Source organism: Phalacrocorax carbo, chromosome 1 (assembly GCF_963921805.1).
Source record: "Phalacrocorax carbo chromosome 1, bPhaCar2.1, whole genome shotgun sequence".
Classification (NCBI taxonomy): Eukaryota; Metazoa; Chordata; class Aves; order Suliformes; family Phalacrocoracidae; genus Phalacrocorax; species Phalacrocorax carbo.
Window position 1 is genome coordinate 11,593,586 of NC_087513.1, and position 25,778 is coordinate 11,619,363.

Sequence of the window (25,778 nt, forward strand, 5' to 3'; positions counted from 1 at the left end):
GGTCTATATAAGCATCTCTCTTACTGATTTAATCCTAGAGCATTTCAGGTAAGGAATCACGGTAGCTCCTCTTAAGAACACGGTAGTCTCTTCCAGCATCATAGCTGTGTCAGGCAGTAAACAAATATATATATTATGCCTTTTTTTTGATGTTTGGTTTGGTTTTTTTCCTTCAGTCAATGGAAAGCAATATAAAGGCATGTTTAGAGCTGAGTGTTTTGCTTTGTGATTATCTTAACCACAATCCATCTAATTGTATCATGACCTTGCAGTTTTCCTTAATTGAATGGCTCGTTTTCAAGACAAGGGGGAACAATGATAGCTGCAGAGAAACACATCTTTATAGGAGTGTTCCTCAGTGGAAAATCATTATCATTCCTTAATGGAGGCCATTATCTTGCACCTTCCCCATTCAGGGAGCAAGTGAATTGTTGTATGTATTTTCATACAGGTATGTTTAGTAAGCCCTGTAGGTGCTGGTTTAAAGAAAGATTGAAAAAGTTTCGATCAAAATCTAGTATTCAATTTCTGCATTGCTAAAAATTGCAGGTAGAGCTAGGCTATATATCAATGGAAATATATCTATGGGAAATACATCTAGAGGACATGTTTAGCAAATGTAATAAAGATGAGTATTCTGCAAACAACAATGGAAAAAATTTGGCAACTATGGAAACCCAAGAATTGTTAAAAAGTTAGAAAGAATTTTCTTTTTTAATGGATTAATAAGAATAGGGATAGAAGCAAGAAATGCGGTACTATAAACAACACCATGAAAATTTTGTCTGTCCACAGAATTACGGTTTCATTTTGCTTCCCCTCTAAAGACAAAGTCAAGAAAGGAGTAAATGATGCTATTTAAAGTATTTCAGGTGGGGCTGGAGCTGAGAAGAAGATTAGGTTATGAAGCTGAAGAAAGCAAATTACACAATTTCTATCAAGAAAAAGTGAAGGAGCACTAGGAGTCAAGCTTCTTGTCGCCTTCATCTGACAAGACGAAATGGAAATGTTTGTAACAGCTTCAGTGACATGGCTAGAGAAAAATTTCCACCTAAGCAGTGTGTGGACTGAAGGTTCAGTTCTTCTCTGGGAGGCAAACGATGGGTATTTGAACTCAGATTTTGACTGTCTCCTTTGTTCTGCCTGAATACTGTTACAGAAATGTGGATCGTATCAGTAATTTAACACAAAAGGGACTGGCTCAGATTTTACAAAAAAAAAAAAAGATTGAGGGTGTCTTCTCTCAGGACTGAAACTGGTTTATCGTTGATAGCTTGGTTCCTGAAAGCATCTTCTCACAGACCTGAGTGAGTCATCTGAGAAGCTAGATTTCAGGCATACTCTTGAACTCACAGAATTTGACCTTTCTGGGGCTCTTCTGGAGTTCATAAATAAATAGGCTGATAACTGATCTGGTAACAGCTGAAAAGTGCTGTCACTGGGGAAAACTCTTGCATCCATAGACTCTCAAAACTCAGAATCACTGCAAGAATCCCTAGTGGAAGCCCAATAAATTTGAATGGCACATAAATAGTTAATACGCCTCAACAAATTGCAAGGAAAGATTCTTGTTGTCTTCATATCAATGTTTAATGCTTTCTTGGAAGATGCACTTTAAACAAACATGTACCACCAAACCTAATTGTTAAGGTCTACTACAGAAGTAACCAAGGGAATTTTAAGGAACAGTGAGATGTGGGGGGTGAGGCAGTATGCAAGAGGTCAGATTAGATTGTCTTGTTGCCTTTTTAGCCTTAAATAAGGAATACGTAATGGTTTTATTCGATTGGTTGGTTGATTGGTGTGGGGTTTTTTGTTTTGTTTTGTCCCGCAGACTTAAATGTTTATCCCAAGTAGCTGTTCATCTTCCACTTTAGTTAAACTAATGGACTGGAAAGTACTTCATCGTCCTTGTGTGATATGAATACTTTAGCCTTCGTCTTTGTAATCAGGGGTTATTTACCAAGTACTTTTTTCTGTGTATACTTAGCAGTTTAGCCATACCTATCTAGCAGCAGATGTGTTCACTAGTTAGGCTTCCTCTTATTCCTAGTGTACTTAAAAATTCCTTGGTATCTTCAGTTTAACCACCCCCACAATATTGTCTGTACGATAAGACAGAACAGCAAATACTTGTATAAAACAGACATATACAAAATAGTCCATGATAAGGAGGTGACCCAGGTGTAACTTTGCTGTCCCAGTGATAATGCTCTCTGTGGTACTTGCTTACAATTTTTTTTAACATCTGGATTAAAACAATATGCCAGAATGTAAAGCCAATATAACACAAACCCCATGGTGATGTTAGTGCAAGGTCAAGTCTTCTCTCTCTGACAGTTACAGGTAGTAGCAGGGACCATCTCCAAAAGCAAAGTTGCCGTGTTCAGCTCAGAACTGTGCTCAAGCTAGTAAGCCTTCATAAAAGTACAGCCAGCCAGACCCCGTGCAGAAGCTACTCATGTTTGCATTCAAAGGGCATCTAGTCATACCTGATACATTGCTGGGGAATTTAGAAATGCGTTTCAACAATTTGTCCTGGTTTCTCATTTAAACTGAGCCTTACATAGCTACAAAGAAACTTGAGAAACCTTTAGAAGATGAAGTTATTTTTCTTTTAGAGTTACAAAATAATAACCAAGTCATCTGAATGTAGGGGTTAGTTTGTTTATACATATACAGTTTTACCTGTTTGGGGAAAGCATATCATGCCAGCTTCAACACCCCAAGAGAGGCGAGGCTGCAGCAGCTCCGCGCCATAGATTGAACCAGTAGTGGGGCTGAAAATGTATTCCCAGAGGATGCATGCACACAGAGCACGTGCATATGCCAGATAACATATATTCATATATATGCCTACATAACAGGCCAGCCTCACACGTAATACAGGCAAATGCAGAGCACTCACATGAACACAGGCAGCACCAACAGCCTCATCCTCCTGAGCGGGATGGAAGTCTGCTGGTAAGAATATATATATGTGTGTGTGTGTATATACATAAATATGTATCTATATATACAGGTGTACTGTGTGGGTCCTTCCAGCATCTGGGCTCAGGCACTCCATCTGCCCAGCAGCTGCTGCTGGATCTCGGTCTGCCACCTGGACATACAAACCCCTGAGGCTGCAGCCCCATGCAGCTGCTGGTAGAGACCATCTCATGCACACACAGAGACCCAGCAGGGGCTCCCCTGGTCCCAGTAGCCAACCTCCATGTGATCTGACCCTTAGAGCCACACACACAAAGATTTCACCTCTAGACCCCCAGGACCAGCACCTGGCACTCACTCCAGGTGCTGATACCACTGACACATGGGTCCCTGTGACCCATAGTCTTACTCCGGTTGCAGGCACTGAAGTCCACTCACTTCTTTCTCTCTCGCTGCTGCAACATGGACACATGGGCCCTGTGACCTGTGTTCTCCGGGTGCTGCACTCACAGGCACACACACAGAATAGAGATGGAAATGGAGTTTAATAAGAAGGCAGGACAGGCTGCACTGATGAGGTGCAGGATGTGGCCAGACAAACATACTGACTAGCAAACTATTTAAATGCGCCCAACAGTTTTTCCCCACACCCCTCTATTTTTCCACACTTTTTTTGTCCCCAAATCACCTAAATCCATCCCTTTCCTCACCCTGGTTCCTCCATAAAATATTTCATGGTTAGTCCTGTGCAATCCTGACATGCTCTTCACCTGCATCCCATAATGTCTCCCATACAATCTCCTTGAGTCCAAAAGAGGGTTTATTGTATTGTAAACTATTGCCTAGGCCCTAGTTATAGTTAGCGGAGGAAAACGAAAAACACCTCCAGAAGGCAAGTCATCCTGACTATCCTGAGGACAAATTATGGCCAGGAAGTGCTTGTCTGTCTCGACAACTGTAGGGAGAGCCTGGCTCACTGTCTTGGACTGGGCTCCCAATTAAAAGATCACTGAAATGAGATGTGCTGAATCATATTACCTCTGCTCAGGTGAGAATGAAGAAGGGAGTCAATGGGAATAAAAACAACAGACACTTTGGGGTTTTTTACACCTTTTTTTCTTTCTTCCTGTATATTACTGTTTGTTTTAACATATCAGCTAAGTTTTTACTGTTGTTTTATTAACTGTAACTTTAGTTTGCTGTGGAAGGAAAATGTTCAAAAGGTCTGTAAGAGAGAAAAAAAAGAAACAGAAAGAAGTGGAAAAGGAATAGCACAAATCTTAAAACAAGATCTATTTCATTTTAGATCTGCCATAAGGTGTAAATTCTAGGCAATAGAGTACTTGAGTGCATGAAGAGCCAAAGGGAATGGAAATTAGCAGCTGAAATTCTACATTAGGATGTCAGGAGCAGGGATGGTGCTGGAAACTGTAAATTTATTACTGTACAGTATAACTGACAATTCCAGATGGCTAGAAAAGCCACCTCCATTCCCACTTTGAGGGATTGCTTTGGGCATCAATACAGATTTTTATTGTCTCCTCTTATAGTTGTCAAATATAAGGAAGTCAGACTTCTAACAGCATATGGCATGAGCTTCTGCGATTTCCAGAATAAATCCTGCCTCTCTAGTATATTAGTAGTATTTAAAATTAGTAGTTTATTAGTGTACAAAACAAGGTGATAGCTCTACTTCATGGTTCCACTGGTTAATAAATCTGTTGGCTTTTTCCAGTTTCTTAATTTTCAGTAAAGCATAAGTCTTACTAAAGACACCCCTGCTTTGTCAGACATATCATCGATCCTGTGAGATTTTATGGAATGTCAGATGCTGCACCAAAAGTGCATTTCTAGGTCAGCTTTCCAACTAGGAGACAATGATTAGGGGGCGTTGTGACAGTATAATTAAAAATTTGTGGCGGGTGAATGGTGTCTCGAACAATAAACTCATTCCTTACCAGTTCTGAAGAGGCTGGGCTGGGTTGGCTTTAATGATTACTCTGGGGAAAGATGTTAATGAAAAAAAGAAGGAAAATGGAGTCTGTCCATAACATTTGGGACAGAATGGGGGCTATTTGTTTTTCAATATATTTTCTATAAAAGTCAGCTATTTAGTAGGTGAAAATTTTAAGACGTATTTGGCAAGAGATTAGTTTGGTGTGAATCTAAAGGATCTCTTAACTTAGGCAAAACATGAATGAAATACTCATCAACTTCTCACGTCTCATGATTTCAAGACTCACGCTTTTCCCTCCTATCTCATGCTTCCCTGCCTTATCAGCATTGTGTTGCGGCAGCCTCCCTGCTGCTCGCGAGCCCCAGGCTCCGTGCTCAGCTGGGCACATTGCTCTGCCCTGCAAGGGCGACGGGCACATTTAAGTCAAGCTGTGGGAATCTGGAGGTGACATTGTCGCCCCTTGCCATCCCCCAGCTAAGTGGCCTGATGCTGAAATGTCTTGTAATGTGGTACGCTGACGAAACATTCGTCTTGCTTTTGATGCCCTGAGTAGCAATCTCACATATCCAGTGAATTTACAGGTAACGGTTCAATATCAAACCTTTGTTGCTGGTGACCAGTGATAGGACATGAGGAAATGGAATGAAGCTGTTGGCAGGGGAAGTTTGGTTTGGACACTAGGAAAAGGTTCTTCACCGAGAGGGTGATCGGTCACTGGGACAGGGTCCCCAGGGAAATGGTCATGGCACCAAGCCTGTCAGAGCTCAAGGAGTGTCTGGACGATGCATATGGTTTACCTTTAGGTAGTTCTGCGAGGAGAAGGACTCAATGTTGGACTCGATGATCTTTATGGGTCCCTTCCAACTTGACATATTCTGTGATTCTATGATTCATCTTTTTGGCTAAGGGTGTTTCATGTTCTAAACAACTTGAATTTGACTGAATGAAGATTTCCCCAGTCAAGTGATAGTAAAAAAGAAGTGTACAAAATAATCTTCTGGAAAGTCTCTTCTTGTTACAGCTCTCTCCTAGAGTGTACCTGGGTAGCAGCGCCATACAGTGCAGACTACAGGACTGCAGTACCTCAGTAGCGCAGTAGTTCAGGTCAGCCAGCTTTTTCTAGGAGATGCTAAAGTTTACAGTACTGAAATTTTCAGTAGAAGTCAGAAACATATGATTTTAAGTAAATAATACATGCTAACTTAGCCACAGCTTCATGAAATGACCATAAATGAGTTCATCTTGCTAAGCTAATTCATCTTTCAGCCTATACTGACGTTCTTTATTGTAACTCTGCAATTTGCAGAGCAGCATCATACTTTATGGTCTGAACATTAATCCTTTTGTACTCAGTGGGCGCTTTGCATTGATTTATGTGCAGGTAATCATATTGGTTAGAAAGGTTAGCAAAGCTAACTGAGAGGAGATTTTAGCCCAGTATTTGGTCGTTTCCCAAATATTTATGTCATATAATGCCACAATATTTTTTCAGCAGATATTTTATGATTTAACATCATATTGCTTTGAACGCTGCTACCTGTGATCTGTCGAGTCCGTTCACAAACTTAGTATTAAACATTTTTGCACCTTATAGATATCCTGTCTATAATGATTTAATAATGAAATGTGGTTCATTTTAGATTTCAAGAAATGCCAATAGTGTAAATGGACATATAGTCTTAATTTTATTGCTTCCTATACTTGCAATACAATTTCAGAAATGCAGGAGTGCTCCTGCTGAGTAGCAGAATGAGCTTTAAACATTTTCTCTACAGTGGATATGTAGAGTTGTACTGTATACCTGAAGATTTTCCCTATGCAAGTCATAGGGTAGGACAGAACAATTATTCTACAGCAAGATACCAACGCTGAACTTTAACACCACGTATTATTTTTTGGCATGTCAAATTACAAACCTTTATTGCTTGAACTGCCTCAAATTTTCTGTGCACTGAGATCTACATGGGAATAAAACTTTGCAAATTGCTTTCTTACTATTCTCTAAATGGGTTCTGATAAATATTTATAGTATCTTCTCACTGCTGAAATATAGATTGTAACTGGCCTTATTCAAGATTCAGTTATTCTTGGGATTAACCCTAAAATCCTATTACCAAGCCTAAAGCAGCAGGAAAAACAGGAAAAGAAATCAGCAAGGCTGGATTTAGCTACAAGATGAAAGCCTGGTGAAATCAGATCTATTTCACTATTGCTCATTTAATATGTATAGATACAACTGGGTCACCAAGCTGATTTAGCCATGAGGTAGAAGTAGCATAGCAACAAACATCAGCAGAATGAAAGTCAGCAGCGGTAGTATCTGATTAGGTCTTCAGCAAGCTGATGATGTTTTTCTCAATTTTCGGTACTCCCAGAGTGATGTTTCTGATTTATTCAGCTACCATGATCTTGGTATTTTAAATGTGTAAGTTTTGTCTCAGTAGCAAGTTAAAGCACAGGAATTACTGCTTTGTTCAAGTTTATATGATTTTCTGTCAAAGATAAACATTTTTGAATGCTTAAGAATGCACAATTTACAGTTTAAGGCAGGGTCTCATTTAATATCAGAAGTTTTGGAAAGGCAGTTTTTTTAGGGCTTTTTTAGGTTTTTGTTTGGTTTTTTTTAGCTTCTTTATCAGAATTTGGCAGAATCAGGAGATTCTGATTAAACATGCTATGTTGAATCAGTGGATGTTAGTAAACTAACTGGGACGAGTGAAGAACAGGGAGGCAGGTAAAGGGTGGCTGGGAAAGCCTGAATTTTTACTTAGATATGGTATTTTTGAGAAATCTGTAAGAATGTTATCACTTTTACAGATTTTTGAGAGGAAGAAACTAATTTAGATAGGAGGTTGGTTGAGGAATGTAAACTTTTACAGCTTTTCCATGATGAGCATTGTAGACATGGTTTGTAAAGCTGTTGGAAATTGAGAACCTTGTTTTGGTAATATGGATCCTTTGTATGGAAAAAAAAATAGATTTTTATCCTCCTGTACGTAGGATCTCTTCTGTTCAATGTGGAAATTTTTCTTTAGGGCAGAAATTTGGATTTTAATATTCCTGCTTCTTCACTCATTTGGCACCCAGAGTATTTAATTGTTTTACTCGGAAAGAGAAATTTATGCCATTCACAGAATGCACCAAGGACCTCCACCAGAAGTGTAAAATTTCCCTTTTCAAGGTAATGTTTGTAAGAGCAGTTCAACTTTTTTTTGTTTTAGTGCCACCTAGTGACTAAAACCTGAAAAAGTTTTTAAAAGTTTAATTTATTGGTTTTAATTTGTTTATGCTGTTGCATTTTCCAGTAATGACACGATTTAGAAAAGATTTTGTTTCTCATATTAAATTGTAGAACTAGCGCTGCTTTCCTCCATTTCTTTTCCTGAGAATTTGTTTTCACCTAAGCTTACTGCTGTCCTTACTGAGAATTGTGGCATTCCTCAGTCGATTAGTGCTTTGTCCAGATCACATCCGATAAATGTTGACTTATGAAGCTTGCTTTTTGATCGTGTCATAAAAAAATTAAGTACATAGCTATACCTTAACAGAATTATTTAAAAATATATGTACACATACATATGAAGAAATCAGATACAGCAGAAAAAAAAGTTCTCAACTATCAGAGACAGAACTAAGCACTTTCTGATCAAGATAAATGAATGCCCCAAGATATTACTCTATAGTTCTTTATAACGTTTCTTCTTATGATGCTGTTTTCGATGCCTGGTTTTTTTTGCTTGCATTACACATAATGCAAAGTCTCAGACAGTGCAATGAGGGGTTTCCTTTTGTAAAAAAGCAGAATTAATTGAAATGTTTTATTTGTATTTAAATGACCTCCTACACTTGCCAAAAGAATGATTGACATTAGATTTCAGATTTATATCCCTTATACCTCTCAGGAGATGGAGAGATATGTAGATATCTATAGAGAGATAGATGGATATATAGAAGATAATTTGAAACATTCATCAATTTATACACTGCCTGTAAGATCAGATATTTTTCTCACAGTGCTGTAGTCTTCAGAATGAATCACATTAGCTGTGTGTGCCTTTTGAAGAAGTTTAAGTGATGAGCTGTTTATATGAGTTCATGCTTTAAGAATTTGTACCCTATTTGACTGTGTGGTTTAAATGGCATATAGCAAAATAACTAATATCAAGTTGAAGGGTGAATTTGGGGACTTGGAGTTGGTTGCACAAAGAAAAGGGAAAAAGCATAATCTGGTGCTCTAGTAGTGGGGAACTGAGGTTAAAGCTTCTGGCCATTTCTTTGCCTCAGATTTACTTGTTTTCTTCCCTGTTGCTTCACTTTTCTCACCAATAAAATGAGCTATTTCACAAGGAGTCTGAGACACTCAGTAATGTCTGAAAATATGTGATGCTAAACTGTGGATGTCCCTGAGAGTTAATCTATGTGTTACTTGCTAAAGCTTATCAACTAGGGACAGGTCGGCTGGTATCTGCAAAAGGCAGATTTATCAAAAAATTTCCCAATAGACAAACCAGTTTGTATCTGTTCAGCATATACTGAACCAAATGCAGTTTTAGGAAAAAAAAAAACAACAAAACCTGGCATGTTTTCCTTCTCATCTATTTGGTTTGCTGTTTTTTTCCCAGACGACTTGATAGCTTTGATTTTTCTACTTATCTGTCTCAAATGTTTTCTAGCCCATGTATATCCCACTTCTGAATGCTGATCCTTTCTTCATTTTGCAGCCTTTTTCCATGAGGGTTTCCCCCACTCCCCATCTTCTTTTGTCTTATACTGTCCTCTTAATGAAAACACCTTTCTGTAGGGTCTCTTGTTATTGTTTTTTTGATCTGCCATCATATCCACAGAGTTCTTAGAGTGGGAACAGATATAGGAAATAAATCATCTCTATTTCACTCCCCTTGAATCCTCTAATATCCTGGTGTTGTGGTGGGAGTTTTAAGAATTTGACAGACAGGTGCTCTTAGTGAGGGCAGGTTGAGGATCTGGAAAAGAAGAGGGGTTTAGCAATGCAGAAGTAACTATTCAGGAATCAGAAAAGGGTTTCAGAGTGACAACCCCTTCTCTTGTCCATCCGTTCAACTCTTGGGGCACTATGGATTGCAGAGGTCCATGAGTCTGGAGGAGCCCACAGCTCAAGGGAACTACCCAAGGGAGGGGAAACATCGCTAGCATTTAGCAATTATATGCAATTCCATATAATTTTCCACTGGTTTTGCAAGCTGATCCTTCTCTGAACAGGAGGGTAACGACAAAGTCCTTGTAAGACTGTCAGATTAGTATTTCTGTTTCTGACCTTCTCCAGAATGACAAGGTTCAAGCAGCATTAAACTCAGACCCCTTTGTTCAGAGTTTCGTGTTGAGTTGAATTGATTAACTTATCTTTCAAGTTACTGAATTGCCCCATATATGTCCAAAGTTTATACTGGTGGCTTGAGGTCAACTCTTAGTGCCCAGTAACAGGCCTGGGTATTCCTGCCCAAACCTGTGAGTAGGAGGTCTTCATGTCCTCAGACCTGAGGATTGTTCTGGTAGATCCCAAAGGCAGAGGCTGCAAAAGGATATAAATAAATCAGGTAGTGAGAAATAAACTAGTGAAAAATGCATTTAGATCCTATACCTTGCTATATAATTACAAAGCAAATTTAATTATATTAATAATTCATGATACTTTAAAATAAGAAGCTACTGTTACCCTGTTTGCTGTGATTTTCAAGTGTTTTGCTGTAAGCCCCTCTTATTTTAGCTTAGCTAAGGAAAAAGCTTTTTGTGTAGTTGAAAAATTAGAAGCTGTCACTGATAGTGGGTGGCTTTAGATTTTAACAATTGAATGGTATGCCTCCAAATGTCATCTGTTGTTTTGTGACTCATTGAACCCACCGCATCGTAGACAAATTCAATTTATTTTCTTTTTACCACAATAGCATTTTGATGAGATATGCTTATCTTTACTACAGTAATTAGGGGGAAATGCCAGTCTGATAAATACCCAACTGATTATATATACGTTGAGAGTATTTTATTCAATAAAGTATGGATTGTAATGACTTTCATTTTAAACCTTTGGTAGGACTTGATTTTGTAAGAACATGGACTTTCTGAACTGGCTTTCTGAAATGTTGCATGTTCTTTCCTCCAGCTAGATGCTAAGTGATCGTGTATGTTGTTAACTGGTTTTCACGAATCATCCAAACCTAAATAAGCATTTTTCTTAGGAGACAGGTAACGTGACCAGTAATTGTCATAGGCTTATTGCAGATATTTTGGCGTTAGCTATCTTACTGTGTGAAAAACTATTAATGCCACTACTGATATTATATTTCAGATGACTGTAACTGAAAACTGGCTCAGTTTTCCTAATTCAAAGTCCTGGTATTTGTCACATGGTCAACTGGTTAAACAGCAAAATCATTTTAGTGTTGTGTAGTGGGTATGACAAGCCAGTTTTAAGGGCAAACTGAAGGCTTTTACACTTGAAATCCTTCAGCTGCTTCAGTATTTTACTGGAGTTCAAATTAATTAAACATAGGCCTGAACGTTTTTCCCCCCCTTTGGACATTTTTGTCAGTCACATTTCAAACTTCAGACTTGCCTCCACCTCCTAGAAAACAGGTAAATGTTCATTTTGGGGGGTTGTTGTTCCATATACTGATTCCATTATCTAATCAAAAACTCTTCTCATCTGCTTTGTTGACTGACATTAACACTGATATTGACTGATGTATTTCAAAACAGCTAGCTCATATATTTTCTAATTAAATTACAGCATTTGCAGACTTTGGTTGATATAACTCACTGTTCTGAAAATGTGTTACTTCTTCATTTTACATCAGCATTTGTCAATCTTAGATGCAGATATTTTGATCTTGACCCTTTGTTCGGTTTACATCATGTGTAAGTACGGTACAGTTTACTTGCTAACTGCTTAAACAATTTGAGCCAGTATTCCTGTCAATTTTTAAAATGTCATTTTTGTACCCATAATTACCAATCCATATGCTAGATACCTGACCTTCATAGAAATAATTATCCTGATACATTTGCAGGACCGATAGCAAGTAATTTAGATTTGCAGCTTAATGTTAGTGGCATTTCAGGGAGAAATTTTCACTTGTCACTAAATTTCCAGTTGAACACTAAACCGCTGTTTGCTATAACGCAAGACAAGGCAAGACCATAAGATTGAATTTATGGTTACTTTTATATTAGCTTATTAAATAATTTGCATATAATGTCACTGATGAAACAGAACAGTGTTTTCACTCTACTTTTTCAGACTAAATTCACTTGTGTAGAGCAGAGCTATCTACCAGATAGTGTTCTTCTATTTTCCAAGCACAAGATCTGTACTCTCATCCCATCTCATCTCAAAATTAGAATTCATTCTCAGATCTTGTATTTTTAAAATTACTTTACTTGAGTAATTTCCCAATCATGGTTACAAAATCAGGTCAAGGCAAGCTGAAATAATTCCATAGCACAATATTTTCACTCCCGCATTGTTAACGTACCTAATAATCATTGGGTGATTTATTGGTTACTTCTGTAAGAAACTTCTGGAAGAAACACCATTGAGTGTGTCTGAGTTCTGCAACGAAGTGAATTGATTACAGTTGTGTGATCATTCCGTGATTTTGCTTAAGCAGAAAAACATGCTGCATAGGCACAGCAAATAGTAATCGCCATGTGATATTGAGGGGAAATGGAAAAGAATAATTTGTTTGAGTCTGGGGGAAGAACTTTTATAAAAGATAATGGCTTTAAAATCACACAACGGACAGATATGTTAGGGTTCAGTTGGGAGTCTGACGTATTATCATAGCAGAAGGCCGGTCCTACCAAAACTATTCTTTTCTGGGAAATACGGCATACACTAAAGGAACATTGAAGCTTGAAATTTGGTTATAAGTAGTCCAGTTCCGTGTGTTCATTTATTTTCAAGGTGAAGTTGCATTGTGACACCAGCAGAACTGGAAATTATTTTTTATCTTTATTATGTCATCCTGTTTTCATACGTTTGCTACTGTAATTAATTTAGACATATGATACTAGATTTATAGTTGTGGTATTATGAAATTTAAAGCCCTGATAAATAGAATATTGCAAAAATAAATAAGCAGCCTTTGTCATATTATTGCATACAACTGACGCTAATGTAGAAAGCCTGGTCAAATACAACACTACATTTTTCAAAGTTAAAACACCTGTTCACACTTTTGCATGTTTTTAGAAACAGTTATCTCCTTGTGACTCATGGGGAAGTTCATATTGATAGAAAAGGGGAAAAAAAAACTTTACATAAAGTAATTTGAGAATAAATCACTCCTGCAGATCTTAATCACCTGGGGAACAGAGCTATAAAATTGGGACACAATAACTGTCCTTATTAAGTAGAAAGACATATAAATGTTCTTACATGGTATTCTCATAGTGTATGTCTTTGCCTACCAAGAACACATACAATTTTTTAGCAAATACAGTGCTCAGGAAAACAGCAGCTATGCTATAAACCAGTATCAGTATCTCACTGAAAGACAACATTAACTCATGAGGAATAAGCAAAAATGGACTCCCTAGAAAAATAAATATAATATGAAGATTATAAGCTATGAGGTTAGTTGTGAACTAGTTAATGCTCAAAATCAAAATAGCAGGTTTTCTTCTTTAAGTTCTACGTACATGAGGAGTGGCTTGTGGTACAACAATGATATTAGATGATGAGGCAGACAAATTAATGCTTTAAAGTCTCTAGTTCATGGTGCAATTTGACACATTGTTTTTGCGAGAATAAGAAATGATACATGGAAACAAGAAGTTAGAATCCAGCATAGCAAATGCTCTCATATTAGTGCCTGGATTTGCTCACTTACAGCCAAAAAACCCACAGTTGCAGCGCTGTGGCTATTTTCAAGAAGAATCTGGAACAAATTAGACTAAGCCTTCTGCTGAGGATGATGCCTCGCTCTGTCAGTCATCTCTGCCATAAACTGTTCTCTATTTGCTGTTATACATTTGGTCCTACTAAGTCAATGGCAGAAGTCTCATTGGTTAAAGTGAATGCTTGATAAAAGTTTCTGGTAGTTGATGTTTTGTTTCATCCTAAGGGCAGGGAGCGTGGGTCTGTATGCATCTGATTCCGGGACATGAAAAAGTCTGCGTACCAACTAAGCATCCTATTAACTTGAGTTGAATCATTATGCATTATTGACAATGGTTTGATATTATCAATCCCTTCATCCTTCTAAATTCAGTTCGTTGTAAGTGTCCCACAATTACAGTGCAAATTGATGTTTGCTGCTGATAGCAGTTCTGTCTCTGTACTTTCTGTCTGGTACTTACTGATTTATTTTAGACACGTAAGTTGTCTGAGGAATTCTTTAAATGTGACCTTATTTACCTTATCTTCTATACAGTAGTATTGAACTAATTAGCAGTATTGAGACTTAAGCCAACAGGCCTGATTTTTAAGTTATTTTAAGGCTTTGCACCAGGTTGACAGCATAAAATTACATTTACACTTGCTTTCACTGAAGACCCTTAATCAGGAAGAGACGTAATAATCTGTTTTCAGCTGAAATGTAAATTAGGAGGTCTGGGGTTTAGTGCCTTTACTGAGATGGAGTTTTACAGAGTATTTTGGACACCTTATTTGACAGTGAGAAAAAAAGCTCACACAAGAAAACTGAATAGATAAAACAGTTGAAAAATTGGCCAAGACAATAGTTTTAGTAATATTAGTCAAGAGTATCTTAAATAAAAGTCATTGTATAGTAGTTAAGAGGAAATTTTCATTCAGAATTCAACACAGATTATGTGCAGTAATGTGCACTTTCATTCAAGACTACAGTTAGAATCCTAAATGCTGCAGCTTTTTTAAGAGAAGTCTCATATTTGACTTTAGATAGATACAGAGGTGGCTAAAAAGTGAGACGTATTTCTGCATCCCTCTCTCTACTGGGATAGATATATATTTGTACTTAGACATGTATGTATGTATGTATATTTATACAGATACACATTTTAAAGAGACTGTAAACTGATTTCTACTTGTGCAGACATTTTCCACATAAAAAAATTTCTAGGTATATTTTTAAATAATGTCAGAATCTCATATAAATGAATTTTTGAGGGAGTAATCTTTATATCTGGGTAAAAGAGGACAAATATGCCTCTTCTCAGTTAACAAATTTGTGTTATTATTAACAATAGTCTTCTGTTTACAGCTATACTCTCATATGCTTCCTTTGCCCCAAGAGTGTATTATGTTTTATGTAAGATGTATGTACTAATAGATTATGAGATTATGACCTCCAACTTTCATTATAGAAGAGCAGGTTTAGTAACAGACTAGTATGTGCAATGTGGAAGTCACCTGATCATTCAACCAAGATTTTTCAGTGATTAAATAAAGTAAAATAAACATTTTCCCATGTGTTTTGTTTCCCTAACTCTGCATTTCTCAGTTCAATTTCATTATATGAGCTTGGAAAAAAAAATCGTGGGAGTTTTCCCACTGCAGTAGAGGGTTTAGAACTGCAACAAGGAGTGAGGCAAGAAATACCTTTTTTTTTTTTTTGTAATATTTATTGCCCAATTTTGAAATCTCTGGACACTACTGGACATTCTTAATGTAGTGGAAATGAACGTCCATCTGTGACATGCTTTATCTCATGGATCAAGAAAAAATTAACTTTTACTACTACAGTACCTAGAAAATAAAATTTACGTCTTTAATACTATTTTTGTTTATTTTGCAGTTCAACAATAATGCTCAGAATGTCAGTTGCTTTAATCATCTTGTCCAAGCTAATGTGAGGAACAAGAAGAAGCTGAAAGAAGCTGTGTATAAAATCTCTGCTAAAGGAATTACAGATTACAAAAAAGGCTTTAGCTATGCTTTTGAACAGCTGCTAAATGTAAGTATGAAAGTCGTCTCTCTCTGCTGTAAAGTGAAGGAGAGCTTGAACGTTGAGATGGCCACTCCATGTTCTTCCGTTATGTGACTGAGTGTTAAACAGTACAGCACCTTATTTAGCAAGTAAACTTGTCCCAACAGTGTTTTTCTCTTTGCAGATCCCTCAGCAGGTGGCTAAGATTTGTGAATAAATCTGGTTTTCAGTGTGTGGTACTGTTTTTACTTCCTTCATTCAGCTAGTTTTTCATTTAACATGTGATTCTCAGTTGGCGCATACCTGTGCTAGTGGTTGATTTGCAGGTAGTTTTAAAATGGAAGGCTACAGAATGTTACAGTGGTGTTTATTATAATTTCAGTTTTACCACAGTATCTCCTAGCAAAGTTTAGTTAACCTGCAATTTTATATTTATTGCATGCCATAAATAGTCAACCATGGCTTAAGCAGGACAGAGGGGAGCAAATTACTCAGTTAACAGAGGAATATTAGACACTTGAGAGTATTCTAATTCCTTTCTCCTTCTCATGCGTAATAGTTTCCTCAAAAATTAAATGCATTGTCTCCATGTCGCAATTACATTGTACTTTCTAGTTTACACCCAAGCACTAGCTTTCTAAGTAGTAATGCTTCCAGTTCACCACAAATATTGGGGTTTGTTCGTATTTTTTAAATAGTTTGTGTAGTTGTTTAAAAAAAAAAATCTACATTTCACCTTCATAAAGACTGCACGTTGGATCTTCACCTTAGTGTAAATAAATCTATAGAAATTTACAGAAGTTAGGGATCTAGCTTAATAAATAAGTGTACTCATTTTGGTTTTTTTGTTTGGTTTTTTTTTAATGCATTAGTGATGTCTCTCAGTGTACAAATATTTAATTTTTTTTCCCTTAATCTGCAAGATTCTGGACTTCCCTGCCACTGTATATGCAGCTTAGGGCTAGAGCTGGTTGAAAAATTCCTACCTTGTTAAATTTTGATGGAGGAAAAGAAAATGCGGTGTTTTCAACACTATTTTCTCAGCAGATCACCATTTAGATGAGCAGAGGGGTTTGGTGGGGAATTGTCTGCCCTCTGCTGATGGTTGTATAAAAATGCAAACAGGATTTTAAGAACTGTTGCACTTTGTTGGACCAGGCAGAACGGCATTTCCCCTTTTTCTTCATTCTTCTTGTTCAGAGGAAACTAGCAAGACAAAAGAAATCTTGCCAAACACAGCTTGTTACTCATGACACTTATATTTGATTAACGTTTTGTATTACATCTGGTGCAGCACCAGATATGTACTTGGTGTTCAGGCAGTATTAAGAAGACTTGAACGCAGGGGAAGCCTCAAAGTGGACTTGTTTGTACGACTAAAATTGCTTAAAAATATACTTGGAGATCAGTCTCATAGTGGGACTGTCGTAGCTGGACACTGTGGATTTGTATATCAAGGGAAATTAAGAGATTGCACTAGGTTATAAAAATACAGTCATCCTCTCCAGATATTGGCAAATCCATTTGGCAGAAAAAATAAAGGTCTGGTGATGGAGTTAGCACTAGACTCTGGTGAAAAGATGATATAATAGGATGATATAATACAGGCTTAAACAAATAATAAAAAAATATGCTTAGGGATAGCTTCCTGTTTAATATTTATGAATTCAAACAGCCCAATTGCTTGAAGGTCCGTGGAAATGGAATAGTCTTTAACAGCTCAAATTCTCGTAATAATTTTGTGGGTACTATTTCTGGATGACAGTTATTCTAACAATTTTCATGAATACCAAAGTAATATTTTACATGTGCCATGAAAAACTTACTGTCTAATATGTTGCTAGATGGAAATAAGCTCTTCAGGTTTTTCAACATACTAATTCAAGTGGGTATTTGTAATCTGAATTCCATCATTTTTATTCAGCATTTTTCTGTTATTTATTGCTATATTAGCTTGCTATTTCTCTGAAAATAATAATACTTCAGCTCCAGAAATTCAGGAGGGTTTTTTCCCCAAACCATAATAACAATGATTTGTCCAAAAAGTTATCTTGCAAGAATCTCTTAATGATTCAAGTAGTTGATTTTTGCCTTGGTTTACCTTTTCCTTCTTCAGTGGCATGAAACTCATAATGAAAAATGCATTCCTAAAGTGTCAAGTCACAAGGTATAATCCTGACCTGTCATTTAATGAGTTAATTTTAAGGATGTGAAACTTGTATAAAACAAAAGCAATTTTAGGCACAATATAAAATGCATCATTTCTTCCTTCCTTTTTTGAAATTAAAAAAAAAAAGGCCTTTGTCAAGTGCAAGAGAGAACTGAAAATGAGTAAGCAGACTCAGTTCCAACTTGTATTCATTTGTGGTTTAAGCTAAGAAGCTGGTTTTTGTCCTGGGCAAAACATTCTTCTTCAGCTTGGTCTGTGATGGAGGGCAGAGCCATCTATTGGGCTGGTGAGGCAAACTGCTCAGACAAACGATGAAATTGCTTCACCAGCTTCACAAAAATCACTTTTATTCACTCCCTGAGCCAGCATCTCTCTGTCTTTGTGCAAATAGGGTGTAAAAAAATGTGTTGTAAAGGCAATTCTGCCTTCCTTTTGATCTTGTAAGACACTGATCTGAAAAGTTCATTCATCAGGATGCAAAGTTTTTGTGGTGGGAAAATATAATGATTTGAGCTTATTCATGTTCAGCTTTCCAATACTGTTTGGAAGCTAAAATCTTGGAATTTTTTTCCATCACATGACTTTAGTGTCTAAACAGTGTAGTGTAAGTAAATGCCCGTCTGTGAGTACAAGGAGATACAGAGAAAACACTGCATTTTTTCTGATACTGTATTAGCATATGCTAAGAAAGCTGCTAGGAAAAAACCTGATTTAGTCAGTTAAAACAATGACTGGCTCAAGTTCACATTGCCCATAACAGCACTCAACTTAAAATCAATAGGAAAGTTTTATAATTTGAGTAGGCTTTGGTCTCCTTCCTTGTCATCTTTTTGGTTTCCCTCTGATTTTATTTTGACCCGTATATCAAATCACTGTAAGTGTAGGTGAGTTAGTTTATTTATGAAGTGTCCAACTTTACTTTTATTACTTTTTTAATATTGAAAAAGTTGCAGCCCAAAGCAGTATCTTGTAGGTTATATTTCACAAGAAAGAATCATCATAAATTATTTAATTCCAAATGAAACACTGTGCTGATGAGATTGGAGAGAATGTATTGATTTCAAGCAGGTTTTATGTGTTGTTACATATAAGAAAATCTTTGGACTTGTTTGGGGTTTTTTAGATTATTAAATAAGTAGTTATTCACTGAATATTGAACTACCAATATAAATCATCTCTGAGGAATAATTATTCATCTGTTAAATGTCAGTTTTCTGGGAGTATTGTAGAAACGTGGAGCTGCAATATTGAGGGTTATTGGCTGATGTTTGAGGGCTGGCTTGGAAGGTTTGGTCTCTTCAGAAGAACAAGAAATCAGATCAGGGAGTAAGATGAAACGTAATGAAAGGGAGCAGGATCATCTCACCTGACCAGCCAGATGAAAGTCACTATGTAGTGTCAAAGACTAAAGCAAGGGAGAACTAGCTACTTTGTAAGGATGATCCTCCTGTTTCTTCTCCTGACTGTATAGTAAATTCATACAGCAAAATTCAGGCTTATGGAAGGGGAAGATCAATTTAGTTTACAGAATCTCTAAGGGTTTTCCTCTGTCACATCCAACTACTCAGAAGTACCAAGATGTGTCTTATTAGGACCATTCGTATGTAACACAGAGGGCAAGGAACACTGGCTGTAAAATTCATGAACAATTTGCTTAGATTAGATGCTTAACTTTTAGGGAATACGGAAAGAAGATGAATGCCAAAGGAGGAGCCTTAAGCTCCCTTCATAAGCCAAAATTCTGTCTATTATTCTGGATGTGGAACAATGTTTTTATTCTTTTGCATGGCATGCTGCATCTTTCTCAGTGGATTTACTAGTTACTTTGGTTCTTGAATTAGGAGTCAGAGGGGCTTCTTCTCAATTCTCTTTGTGCCAGGCTTGCTCTCCAGAAATAACTGAACATGGTCAGTTCTTCACCTCTGAGTTGCAATATAATTAGAAAAGTAGGCGATAGAGAGACCTTAATACTCTAAGCAGCCCTATCTTGGCTGCAATACATTATGTAAACCTGATTCTAAAATACTTTTCTAAAGGTTAGATATTCATTTCAGTTTATTAAAAAATTATAATCAAAATAGCTAGGAAAGATCTAAAGAACTGGAAGATGTAGCTTATTTTAAGGAAATGTGAAAAAAATAACAGATGCATAAATATTTCTAAGTTTGTAAGTTTTCTAAGTGTATAAGGTAGAGTTTTTCAGATGTACCTATTGGATGCCTGAATTATTAGAGTTTTCAAATAAGTGATCAGTGAGCTTGATAGTTTCTGTGTGTAGGAGTCGAGCATAAAAAAAAATGAATACTCAGTAATTCATTAGAGGGTCGTTGTTCCTAAATTTCCACAAGGACAGTAAAGACAAGAAAAAATGTAAGGATGAGAAGAGTAAAAATATTCAGAGTACAAGACTCATGCAGAACATCAACAGAGGAATGCTGTGGGGTTGATGTGATGGGTATGAGCTAAAGAGCGTTCCTTTCGTTGGTGGAGGTGAGAGGAACCACCGGACCCCCATTCCTTGTGTTGGGCCAGACCTGAAATGAGTCATATTTAACTCTCATGGAACAGAAAAACAATTTTATTTTGGTTGGTTTTATTTTATTTATTTTATTTTATTTTTCATTCAGAAAGGGGTATTGAATGAAATCCTAAAAGACTGGAAGTTTGCCATTATTGTGTTAAAATAGTAAGCATGATGATATGAAAGCCTGAAATTAAAAAAAGCTTCTCTTTGTATCTCCTACAGCACAGTGTCTCTAGAGCTAACTGCAATAAGATTATTATGTTGTTTACGGATGGTGGTGAAGAAAGAGCACAAGAAATTTTCCATAAATATAATGAAGACAAAAAAGTAAGTGATCTATGAAGGATTTTACTACATAAAATACAACAGGACAAAGAGGAACATGTAAATATAGAGGTGAAAGCATTTTTGGTATGTGTATAAAGTACTTTTAAAAAGTGTATTAGTATTGAACCTTGGGGCACTTAAGCTTTCTTAATCTATAACATTTCTTTAAAAAGACCATAAAATATACTTTTTATATATATATTTAATATTTTACACCTTGTGATTTATTAATGCACTATAAGCCATAAAGAATTAGGCTTAGACTTTTTATTGACATTTTTCTTGTATTAGTGTAATCCTTGCACTATCAAGCGGAAACACAGGTAGCTAAACGAGATGGGCTATATGTATATCTCCTCACTGTGAAGTGAATATTTTATGTGGTTTGGCTGTTCATCAGGCAAAGACAAAACCGCATCTCAGGGTTAGAATCTGAATCTGAATAGATTTGGACTGGAACAAACCCACATGTTTTTCCCAGGGCGGCTAATTATACGTTTGAATGTCTTAGTGAGGCGTGGGATGGCTTCCTATTGATGAAATTTGATCTGTGGCTCAACCAGTATTATGGGCTTGACACAAGAACCACTGGATGAGTTGTATAGTTCAGATTAGATTGGATTATTACTTGTGCTGGTTTTGATTTTAATTTTTGAATCTAATAAAAATCCTGCTCTGGCTTTTGCATACTTATAGACGTACAAATGCATGAATGTGTGTCTGAGAGAAATAAAACAGCTTTGTAAATTGTCTCCTATTGCATTACAGTACAAATCATTGTATTTAGAGGATTAATCACAAAATCAATAAGTTAAATATGAGCTGGATTCACACTACAATAAGAATTTACCTTTTCTAGTGCTTGAGGGTGTGTCTATACCTGTTCTTTTGTGGTTTTTTTTGCTTTTATTTTGTTTTCTTTTAAAAAAAAGCAGCTAGAAGTTAGATCACATTCACCAAGACACTTTACCAGTTGCCATGAATGCTTATGTATAAAGCAGTGGAAGTATTTCATTGGAAATTCTTATATATTTGAATTAATCCCTTCAAAAGGAGAACTAGAAATGCAAGACACAATTTCCGTCACAACCAGTGATTTGCTCAGTGACTTTGAATAATCATTTTCTGTCTGCTTTATAGTAGTGTTTCACATAAAATGATATGGTGGGGTTTAGTTAATCTTCATGTCTGAGCTGAAAGTACTTTTTAAACTGACAATTAGAAGGAAGAACTGAAATCACAGCAACTTGTGTGGTGCACATGCCTGTATTCAGAAAATATATGCAGAGATTCCTCTCCAAATTTTGAGTTGGTAGCTTTTATTGTGTTACAACAAAAGCCATCAGCTAAAGCAAATACGTGCACAAGGGGGAAGATGTATGAATCATTTCTTATTATTTTCCATTTAATATGCTGTGTTAGGAGGAAAGTATAGTAAAATATCCAATCCAAACAAGAAAACAGATTTGTAGGGCTGAGATTTGTGGTCTTACTCACGTCATGCCTGACAATTGATTATTCTGTGAAGTACAGTAAATGAAATGTGGGATTTACTAATTTATAATGGTTACTTTACTTCATCCCTTAATACTGTAAATTTGCACTGCCAAGGGTTAGATTGGTCTTATACATATTGATATATATAATACTCTCACTGTCTTGTTCCCTCTAGTCAATGAGAGTTTGGGGGGTTTATTATGTACAACAAATGTATAAAGCTGATAACGGTCACTATATGGATTTCTGATTATTTAAGTATATTTTCCTATGCAGTGCAGATGCAATGCAAAGCAAATGTCCTACACTTGATTAAGTTCTATGTATCTTAGTAAGCACTTACATTTTGTTACTTGTCTAATAAAGTACTGGGTTGTTAGATACCAACCCTTACTGGTTTTCTCCAGGTGACACTGGAAATACAGAAAATGCTAAGAAAGGTTTTGCAGGTGTAAATTGAGGAACCATTTGCTTTCTTGTTATAGTTTTCAATTAAGACCAATCTTTGTGGTGTTGAAGGGAAATTTATGGCTGAAAATTGCTATTTTAGGAATAACAATGAAAATCCCCTGACAATCGTTCATTCATAACGTTCTAATATTTCTAAATAATACTAATACAGAATATGCTTGTGGTCATGCTCTCCTTAGTAAGACTACAGTTGATTCTAGAATGATGACATAAGCTCTCTTGTTGTTACCTCTCTGTGGAATTTAATGTTAATCTTAATCCAGTAGGGCATAATGACATAAATGACAAACACATTCCAACATGAAAAATACACATATACTTTTAATTTTGTAAATTCATGGTCACAAACATGGTGTTACCTTCTTAGATTGCATAATAGGCTGCTTTCACGTATTAAATGATGAGATATTTAAAGATATGTGGATGTAGATTCTGTTGTCTTTACTGCAGTTAATTTATAGTTTATTTCACAAATAGCCTATTGAATGTAAGACCAATTTTACAATTATCATTTGTAAAGAGACTATTCAATGTGAGTAGCATGTTAAAAAGTTTTCGCTGTTTTACTTCATATTATAAGTATGTATGAGCTGATATTTTTTTCTTGCCTGCACTGCATTTGTTTGAACATTTTCTTTGTGTTTTGCATACAAGACACAAAAGATGAATCTTTATTGTCTTATATCACAACCAGCCACTTCCCATCTTAGGTACACTGTGTTGTAAACTTACTTTATTTTCTCTTGTGCAAACAAAAAACCATTCATTTAAACCTATTAGTCCTTGTTTTCATCTTCCTGATGAAAAATTGCTTCAGCTCTAAAAGTATTTTCATCTTCATGTCAGTTACTTTGTAATTCCTTGGCATGAAAGAAGCTTCAATATAAGTTTTGGCCCATCAGAGGATATGACTTTACATACTTTTTACAGTGCCCTTAGTGCAACCTTCACGTTAAGAAGTGAAAGAATACAATAAACAATTGGAAACTACTAAAAGAGCAGCCTAGAATGTAGAGGTTGGACAATTGTCCTGTAAATTAGGGGGTTTAATCTCTTTGAAATAGCATACAGATATATTTAATTTAATATTAATATAATTAATTTAGATTTATTGTGTTTCCCATCTTTGCAAATCATTTATACTAGAAATATGAGGGTTATTATAAAACTTAAGTAACACAATTTTGAAGAGGAACATTATCAGTTTTCATCTGTTTGAAGTGGAAAATCACAGCTGTGTTTCACCTTTGCATGTCTTTTTCCCTTTATAAAGCCAGATTTTATTGTCACAGATTGCAACTACATGCTGTGCCTGATATTTAAAAACTGGCATGTTTACCTTTATGGTAACATTTGGGGCACTCACATTAAATGTGTGAAATACCACACACGCACTAAATTTCAGGAATGGGGGCGGTAAATTTTTATTTTCTTTGCATGCATACCACAGATGGTTTCGCCGAAGATAGCAATATAATTTTAATTGAAAGGTAGGCCCAGTAGGCAATCTCCATCCTGAGAATTTTGAATTCAGGCTGAAAATAGAAAACTAACTACAGCTCTTTGGGGCAGATTGTGCACCCTGAAATCTGTGTTTTGAAGGATTGCTCATCTTAAGTGAGTAGGAAAAGACCTTAAACATAACTCATGCGCTTTCAGTTGTCTGAAGGTTCCCGGTGTGATGGAGGTTTGTGCGTCAGGTGGCTTGATCTGACCCACACAGGTAAGAGGATCTGACCCCTCAAGTCGGAGAACCGTAAAGTGGGTCTCATGTTCCATTCCCACAGAATTATCTGTCATGATTCATACAACCTCATTTTGTGTAGATTCTTCTGACAATATAATGTGAGAGGAAATGGTATTCAGAGAAGTTTTCCAATAGTTCCATTAAAAAATATCTGTATGTGGTGGGCGCAGAACTGCTACAGCAATGGAGGTCCTGTGGGATAAGGCAGCAGCTTGGTGTAACTCCGCTGGGAAGCTTATGACTAGCATGAAATATCTATGAGAAACCACTTGTAAAACTTTCTTCTAAAACAAAAATGCTTCCTACTGTCATTACCAAAGGAGGGAATAATTTTCTTCATTGGTTTGAATCCATATTGTGCAACTGCAAGTCATTAAAACTAAAAAGAAAACTGTGTTAATCTACGCACAGGTGTGTGAATCGTTCTAGACAAGGCTGAAAGTGTTAGTCCTGACTACAAATGACCATTAAAAAAGCCCATGACGTTTTCACTTGGGGTAGCCATGAGGTGTCAGACTGAATGACTGCAACTTTCTAGAGTTACTCATAGAGTTGAAAATAGAGCATCTTTCTCAATGCTAGTATCAACTTTGAATAGAGCTTAACAGCTGTCAAAGTGTACCCCAACAGTTCTTGCATTCCTGAGTGTGTGATCGAGTTGTGACAGAGGATATAACACGAAGTAATGAAATTAGGAATTGAAATGAGCAAAATTCTGGTTTATATCTGAATGGCATGTAGCATAGTTTGACAGATAAAATTTAAGTCACTTTTGAAGCTTTCTGTATTGTAGATTGTTCTCTGGCCTTCTCTGCATTAGCATTCTGTGATCTTTCGACAGCCAGACACTAAGATATTTCTCATTCCTCCTGATAGTCCCCCTGTGCTGTGAATTTTCTCAGGGTGATGGTACAGGAAATCCCATGTAGAAGACATCTCCTGCTAGCTGGTTCCCCAGCTCCTGCCCTAATCATTTCTGTCTTAAGAGCGTGTCATCTTCCAGCTGTTAATTTTAATTTATTTTATGTACTGTGACAGGAACAACTGGTAAAGCTAAAATATTCTGGGTGAAACTTGGGTCAATACTTATAAATTCTGCAATCCATTTCTTTTTCTTTCACAGTGAAAGTGGTAACTATGTTATTAGAGATCTCACTGAAGAAATATCTTATTCTTAAGGCAAATCATCTATTTTTTACCTCTTTCTTAGCTCCACTTATTAATGAAGGGCTTGCAACATATAAACTGTCCCAGCTTCTGGGTTCCTA

The 25,778-nt window shown here is 36.5% G+C and overlaps 1 protein-coding gene across 5 annotated transcripts in view; it reads left to right on the forward strand.

Annotated features, from left to right (window-relative positions):
• Positions 1-25,778, forward strand: part of CACNA2D1 (calcium voltage-gated channel auxiliary subunit alpha2delta 1) — a 422,362-nt gene that overhangs the window by 320,309 nt on the left and 76,275 nt on the right. For all 5 annotated transcript variants that reach the window (XM_064443928.1, XM_064443935.1, XM_064443902.1 and 2 more), the window contains exons 11-12: positions 15,643-15,801; positions 20,691-20,795. In XM_064443928.1, coding sequence (XP_064299998.1) covers positions 15,643-15,801; positions 20,691-20,795 — 264 coding nt within the window. The remainder of the gene's footprint in view (positions 1-15,642; positions 15,802-20,690; positions 20,796-25,778) is intronic.